The 8,282-nt window shown below is 38.5% G+C and overlaps 2 protein-coding genes across 2 annotated transcripts in view; both read right to left on the reverse strand.

The window, feature by feature from the left end:
• The window catches only part of LOC116694951 (ethanolamine-phosphate cytidylyltransferase), a 17,791-nt gene extending 13,506 nt beyond the window's left edge, over positions 1-4,285 (reverse strand). Inside the window, exon 1 of the mRNA XM_032524906.1 lies at positions 3,995-4,285. Coding sequence (XP_032380797.1) covers positions 3,995-4,116 — 122 coding nt within the window. The 5' untranslated portion in view covers positions 4,117-4,285. The remainder of the gene's footprint in view (positions 1-3,994) is intronic.
• Positions 4,286-5,398: 1,113 nt separating this feature from the next.
• sirt7 (sirtuin 7) overlaps positions 5,399-8,282 on the reverse strand; it is a 4,729-nt gene continuing 1,845 nt past the window's right edge. Inside the window, exons 7-10 of the mRNA XM_032526540.1 lie at positions 7,751-7,987; positions 7,445-7,525; positions 7,247-7,353; positions 5,399-7,154 (exon numbers count right to left, since the gene is read on the reverse strand). Coding sequence (XP_032382431.1) covers positions 6,947-7,154; positions 7,247-7,353; positions 7,445-7,525; positions 7,751-7,987 — 633 coding nt within the window. The 3' untranslated portion in view covers positions 5,399-6,946. The remainder of the gene's footprint in view (positions 7,155-7,246; positions 7,354-7,444; positions 7,526-7,750; positions 7,988-8,282) is intronic.

Here is an 8,282-nt window from a genome sequence, read left to right on the forward strand (position 1 = left end):
AGAAAGTTAAACACACTTAAAACAAACAAACAAGGATCTAACCAACAAAATGAACATTCTTGTTCATTTCTTGTTATGACTAGGGATAACTTTAGATATCCCTAGTCTTAGATCTTTAACAGGAGTTAGGAGGGAATAGTGTTGAGATTAATAATAACTTGTAACTTTCTGTGTGGATTATATTACATTATTACAGGTATTTTATCTGGTAAACCTTTAACATTTGGCAAAAAACAAACTGATTTAATAGACAAAGCACATCACGGCTACACTTTTTTGTCATTTGTTTAAAATGTAATGTGCAATTTGTTGTACAAAATACTGTACGCAGCAGAAATGCATAACTAGTAGGGTACATTTTAAAATCTATAACAAGTTATATAATTATCAGCATCTATAATAATCTATAATATCTATAATAATATATTAATGTGCAGCTCTAATAACTACCCTGAAATTGTGTCAGATGCAGTATGGTGTCGCAATATTCTCATCCTCTTTCAGTCTAATTGGTTTAATCTATACACTCACCTAAAGGATTATTAGGAACAACGGTTCAATTTCTCATTAATGCAATTATCTAATCAACCAATCACATGGCAGTTGCTTCAAAGCCTTTAGGGGTGTGGTCCTGGTCAAGACAATCTCCTGAACTCCAAACTGAATGTCAACATGGGAAAGAAAGGTGATTTAAGCAATTTTGAGCGTGGCATGGTTGTTGGTGCCAGACGGGCCGGTCTGAGTATTTCACAATCTGCTCAGTCACTGGGATTTTCACGCACAACCATTTCTAGGGTTTACAAAGAATGGTGTGAAAAGGGAAAAACATCCAGTATGCAGCAGTCCTGTGGGCGAAAATGCCTTGTTGATGCTAGAGGTCAGAAGAGAATGGGCCGACTGATTCAAGCTGATAGAAAAGCAACTTTGACTGAAATAACCACTCGTTACAACCGAAATACGCAGCAAAGCATTTGTGAAGCCACAACACGCACAACCTTGAGGCGGATGGGCTACAACAGAAGAAGACCCCACCGTGTACCACTCATCTCCACTACTAATAGGAAAAAGAGGCTACAATTTGCAAGAGCTCAACAAAATTGGACAGTTGAAGACTGGAAAAATGTTGCCTGGTCTGATGAGTCTTGATTTCGTTGGACATTCCAATGGTAGAGTCAGAATTTGGCGTAAACAGAATGAGAAATGGATCCATCATGCCTTGTTGCCACTGTGCAGGCTGGTGTGGTGTAATGGTGTGGGGGATGTTTCTTGGCACACTTTAGGCCCCTAGTACCAATTGGGCATCGTTTAAATGCCACGGCCTACCTGAGCATTGTTTCTGACCATGTCCATCCCTTATGGCCACCATGTACCCATCCTCTGATGGCTACTTCCAGCAGGATAATGCACCATGTCACAAAGCTTGAATCTTTCAAATGGTTTCTTGAACATGACAATGAGTTCACTGTACTAAAATGGCCCCACAGTCACCAGATCTCAACCCAATAGAGCATCTTTGGGATGTGGTGGAACGGGAGCTTCATGCCTGGATGTGCATCCCACAAATCTTCATCAACTGCAAGATGCTATCCTATCAATATGGGCCAACATTTCTAAAGAATGCTTTCAGCACCTTGTTGAATCATTGCCACGTAGAATTAAGGCAGTTCTGAAGGCGAAAGGGGGTCAAACACATTATTAGTATGTATATATGTAAAGTATCTGATAATGTTATGTAGTAATTCTTTTTCCCTTCGTTTGACTAGTTTATTACTGAACCCAGTCATTACGCGTCGTCACATCCTGCGCCACCCACCACCACAAGTAAATTATCAACATGTGGGAAGCACAGGACACTATACTGTACTGTTATATATGTAATCCCATTTTAATTAGAGTGATGTATCAGATCAGGGTTTGCTCTTTAGCATTCTTAAAAAACAACTTCACAGTTCATTCAAGAGAGACAAAGTGAATACAGTAAGGTGATGCCTAACTTTCAAAGTGTACTATGTGATTATGTTTTAAAGCTATCAGAAAAACTAAATAATCTCAATCAGAAAATGCTAACAAAGGGTCTTTTGAAATGCCTGAAAACTGTACACATATTGCATGTTTATAAATGTGTTAATAGTGCAATCAAACAATCAATAGACAATGTCTTTTGGACGCACAACCAGCAGTCTTGTCAGTGAAAGCAGTAGATATTAGATAGATGTGATGCACCACACAATCTAGTTATTTTTGCTTAGTTAACATCTTCAAGTATTTTTATAAATAAATATTTTGCAGATTCCTTGACAATGTGTCATGAACAACCACGGTTTCCCTGAATAAACTAACTGGTACAGACTGCTGGGTATTCATTTGGGTTTTTGACACACTAAACAGCTGCAAAATGAATAGTCTCATATTTCATCTTGACCCATCTGCTCCTCTTTCTCTCACTCGTCTTATATTTAATCTGTTGTTAAATATATACTTTGTATCAAAACGGCCCTTCGACCCCCCAAAAAAGAGGGAACCCCTGCTCACCACAACAACACGCCACTTTTGCATCACACTGAATGACATGTTCACTATGCTGGTTATTTATAACCACCACATGAGAAGGGCAATGTCAAACTAACTTACAACAACCTGGCCGCTTTCTTCTGCAGTGTGTGAGTCCATGGAAGAATTTATGCATTGCACATTTAGAGCCTGTTGTCTCCTGAGCTACAGCTAACCATGTGATGTGAGGATCATGGTCTTTGACAGCAGAGGTTAAAATAACATTAACAACAACAAGATATGGCTGTGTGACTCATGAGTTGGCTCTGCGTGTTACAACCAACTCTCAGATGTTTGTGTCAGAGTAATAAACAGACAGAGAATAAATGCCCTTGAGTAATCATCTAAGATTTAAGTATCCATCAGGCATCAAACCATAAACACTGGCAAGACTTTACCTTAGAGAATCTTAGAGGTATTAGCAACAGGATTTCACATGGAGAGCGGAGTGAGGTTCGGGTCTGCAGACTTCAGACGTTAGGCTATTTGTAACCAGTTTCACAAGAGATGCATGTAAAAGCAGCCAACGTTTTTTTTTCTGGCTCAGCTGTAGGAAATGAGTGTGTTTACAACTAGAATCTCATGATAAGCACTTTTCACAGACAAGACATGAGTCACAAAGTGCTGTACATGGGCAAACACAATACATCCAGAGTGAATACTTGACACACAGTATTACACGATAATATTGAAAGCGCAGACTAGGTGCATGCCGATCAACCAAACGCCTGTTTAATAGGTACGTCATCTGATTTCTATAAGAAGCCACAAAAACGGCTGAACATAAAAATAAAGTGACTGAACGATCAGAGCTGCCCCATACTAAGAGAAAAGTGTATTACAGTAGTCATATAACGTTATAACTTGTGAAGCGTTACGCAATATATTACGCTTCACAAGTTTTCATTCATTTTTGTCCTATCTAACCTTTAAATAAACATAGTTTCAGTTATGTCTTGGTATATTTCATACAAACACAAACAGATTTTAAAATATCATTAATAACCTTCAGAGCCTTACTGTGAGGAAAAGAGGCTGTATTGAGAGGTCCCGTTATCCCACGCCACTGTGTCATAATAACTCATAAATGACGTTGGCAGCCAAACAACGTCATGCAATTAAAAAGAAAGAAATTGAATCCCTGAATTATTTAAATCAGGTTGATCTGCTAGCATGAAATTCTGAATAAAATACTACAATACAATTATAACAATTAGGTAATTTTGAGAGAAAGTAACGTTACGTTAGCTCCAACTGACACTCCTGTTGCTACGTTATAACTGCTAAGTTACCGGTAAGTATCTAGCTAGCATTAGCATGCCTCCCCACAATTGGTCCTTATGTGTTGCATAATGATCGCGTAAAGGATTAAAAAAAAAAAACTATGAAAAAGAGAGAAATACACAGCACAAACAGTAAGTCAGTGGCGGGCACAGAGACTCACCAGCCGTCACACCACAACCGAACGACGCGCTTCCTTTTCTCCGGGCTGGACACTGAACCACCCGGCTTACAACCAGCGTCATCCTGCTGGTCGTTGGTGGCGTGGTGGCCGTTTTTGATCATTTCGATAGGTTCAAATTACTTTACGTTATAAATAAAAACAAAAAAAACGTGTCAGGGTATTTGACTCCAGTTACTCCAAAAGATTATTAAGGTCGTCTTCAGTTCTCCAAAGCGGACTTAAAACACTGAACCACAGCAGCGAACAAGCCAACGCCTCCAAAACTACGTCGCATCGAACGAATCCTCTCACGCTGACGTGAGGATGGCGTAATCACTCCTGTCACGTGACCAGATACAACCTATGAACCGGAGTCTCTGCTATAAACAAACTGATGTGAAAGGCAACTACGTACCTTTCCTCAGGCACTGTACCAATTTAACAGTTTAATTATACATCCGTTATGAGAACTTGTTTAAATACTTGAGTATTTCTAGTTTTCACTACTATATACTTTTACTCCACTAAATTTCAGAGGGAAAATTTGTTCTTTATACTCAAATTCAGTTATTTGACAGCTCTGGTTAAGTTATTTTGCAGTTCAATATTTTACAGACAGAACACGATTGATTTAAAAAATGTGGGATTTTTTATCGATTACGCATTGATAACTATGACAGTGAGCATTGTGCTGCATGAGCACTTTTGAGTATATTTTGGTGAATACTTTTGTGTTTTAACTCAAGAAAAACATCTTTATTAAATTATTTATGTTCTGGGTGATGGAATCTTGAATTAAGCACTTACACTAGTAATGGACTATTTACGATTTTACTTTACATTGTGGTATTGCTACATTTTTCTTAGCATTTAAATAGTTATTACACCACTGATTAACACAGCTAGAAAGTTAAATATTATGGAATGAGTTGCCTAGAACAAGTCCAGTAACATACAGTAATTGTTAAACACACAGGCACAGTGTTTAATTGGACTGTTATGCTTCAATAATACTAGATAGTTAGTTGTGTAAGTAAAGTGTCCTTCGTTTAAGAGATATCTATTCACAAGTCACCCAGTCTATATTATTGTCAAATCTTTTTAATTTAATAAGTTAAATTGACACAAATAAAACAAACCCAGAAACAAACCATTACACTTGCACAACTCACACTCTTATCACATGGCTAATAAAGGATAACAGGTTAAACTACAGTTCTGTCAAGTGTATAATCAAATTTATTATAATTTTATTACAATATTTGACTAGTTAAAACAAAAGCCACTACAATGAAAATGCAGAAGATGAAACGTTATTAAAATAACAGAACCCTTTGTCTTACAAGTACATCCCTTTTTTTGCAAAATACAAGGAAAACCAAGTAGTCTTCACATCCAGTTTTAGGAGTGCTGAACACTACTTCTGGTCATTAGTCTGGCCTGTAATACCTTCTCCTATTATAATGTACAGGATGAGATTAATAATAACACTGTATCTACCTGAGACAAGTTAATAGAGACACATTTGGAGTTTCCAATCACTTAAGAAACAGTAACTTACATTAACTAAAAACTAATCAAAAATGTAAGTAAAAAAAAATCACCAACAAAAATAAATATGTAAACGCAAATTCAACTTAAGTAAACTGAGGTACAGTAGTAGCTGTACTACCTAACCTGCAAACCTGAGGATGGAGGACAGCAGATAAAGATTGGTGGTGAGTTCAGGAAATAAAAGTTAACCAAAATACGGTTAAAATAAAAACAAATAAGCCATTGTGTTAAAAAAAAGGTACATTCAACAACGCAAGTTTTAAACATCTGAAAAAAGTACAAAAATATATTTTAATCTAATATATTAAAAAGTTTTTGACCTCCTGAATATCTTAAACTGTGGTAGCACCGAAACAAAAAAAAGGGTTGGTTTGCTGCTGCTGTTCTACTGGCATTTGCTACTTGTAAACACTAAGTCCCACGTACAGTAACGTACACTTTAGAAACCTGTATCTTAATGTCTATTAATGTCTAGCTAATGCTCAAACCAGCAGCATCTTGCAATTATTTACAAATTATTTACTGCATTGCACCAATACCAACTTGGTGAAAACACAACTGTAACTCCGGTTAAAGTGCTACTCCACCCCTAAATATATAATCTCCAGAGGAACATTCACCTCCTGTGGGTTTCAAAGATGAATGAAAAATACTGTGTCATTTAAAATAATAGCGTTTGTGACATACTAGTCTATATCCATGACATTCCTCTTCCAGGATTGCTCCATTGTCGCCAGAAATTTCAAACTCAGGTTGGTTTATAAGAACTATGGGTCACTGCTCCTCAGATCTCTGCAGGGTGAATCCAGACAGTTAGCTGGACTATCCGTCCATTCTGAGTTTTCTGTTGCATGACTGAAACAACTTTTGAACGTGCACGTTCTACCAAAACAAGTTCTCTCCCGAGGCTATTTTGCAGCGGCACCGAGGCTCTGCCCAGTGCTTAGCATACGCCCATAAGGACTGTGATTGGTTTAAAGATATACCAATAAACCAGAGCACGTTTTCATCTCATCCCAGAATGCTGTATGGACTAGCCAGACCCTCGTCCGCAGCTCTGTGGTGGAAGGTCTGGCAAAGCAAAACTAGTGACATACTGACCATACAGAGGGACAGCAGAAAAATGATAATGCTGCAGGAATGGTTTTAAAACTTTTTTTTTTTTTTTTTTAGTCAAAACTAGTTACTACTGGTATCCTTTTTTTACTGTCTGGATTAAAGCTGAAAACACATTGTGGAGGAAACCTCATTTTCAAATAGCAAATACTCAAACGTGTGTTTCCCACACCCACAAGACTAAAGTCCAACTCGTCCTCAATTACGGGACTGCAATTTGAATCCCTTTTTGGGATTGATTGATTACTTCACACACGTCAACCACATCTGCATGTGTCTTGATCATGCAGCTTTTTTCTTTTTCTTTCTTCCTTTGCCATAGCCTCTTCCAAACCAGCCACCCTGCACAGCTGTGGCTTCTTCTGCCTGCTCTCTTGAGTCAGGTAAGCAGTCCTCCCGCCCATCAAGGGGAGATATGATCTCACGAGAATGGCTGTCGACCTCTTCTAGCCGCAAAGGTGTGGCTAGACTAAAGATAGGGTCCTCTAACCTGATGAAACAGAATGAGGGAAACTGATGGGGATATTCCAAAATGCAAGTATTGAAAAGGATGAAAAATGCATTTGTTAAAAATGCCCTTACCTGTCATATACAGGAATCTGAATGTTCAGCTCGTCCATTAGGAGACTCATTACCTCATCACACTTGCCATGAATTTTCAGCTCAGCCAGATCATCTTTTGGTGTCCACTAGAGCAAAAGCACAGACACATAAATCAGCCAAGAGCAGTCAGAACTTTATACGCATCTTATTCACCAAAAATGTCAAAACCAACTATACCTGGAGGTTGACAATGTAGAGTTTGGGCCTTTTGCTTGCTGGTCTGTTCATGCACCACAGACAAGCGTATTTCTTCAGCACCTAGAAGAGAGAGAAACAAGAGCGCAAGAAGATGTTTTGAAGATGCCACAAGCTAATAAGCCATCAAATACAAATCCTTTTACATATATTAATTTACATGTCAATGTATTTTCATGACATTCATAATATATTAACCTGATTCAAACAAAACTCTGAAATTGCCATGTAACAAACCTTTTCAGATTACCAAATGCATACAGACACCCTGTGGTTTATAAAATCTACCTTCAGACTGGAGCCTAGGCAGAGGATAACATCCGCCATCTTGGCAGCCTCTGCAGCTCCCTTCCAGTTGAGAGGTTGCTCTAGAGTTCCTCGTTCCCCAAAGTGCACTATGGTGTCCCTGAGTTCACTACCACAGTGGCTGCACCTGCGGCATGTCCCATGGCGGTGCAGCGACGTCCGCTCCGTCACGTCAAACAAGCGCACGTACTCCCTGACCGGGGAACAGGATGTACATACCTAGAGACAGGAGGATAAAACCAGCATATTAGGGTGACTTACTTTCTTTGAAGAACAGTTTTCCAGGATGGTGTAAAACATTCCTAAACAATCTCAGAAATGTAGTTTCCTTAGCAATCCCCATGCAACAGCATTGTTATCTGTAATGTAGGGATATCAGTGAAAGATTTTGGTAAATGTTGTCCTATTACTGACTACACCTGCTGGCTGCTGTTTGTTGTTTTATTTAAGTGTGTGCAATCTGCAGTTCACTTATTCTCACTGAGCATGATGGGATGTCAAACAAACAGAGTCA

Source organism: Etheostoma spectabile, chromosome 2, assembly GCF_008692095.1.
Source record: "Etheostoma spectabile isolate EspeVRDwgs_2016 chromosome 2, UIUC_Espe_1.0, whole genome shotgun sequence".
Taxonomy (NCBI): domain Eukaryota; kingdom Metazoa; phylum Chordata; class Actinopteri; order Perciformes; family Percidae; genus Etheostoma; species Etheostoma spectabile.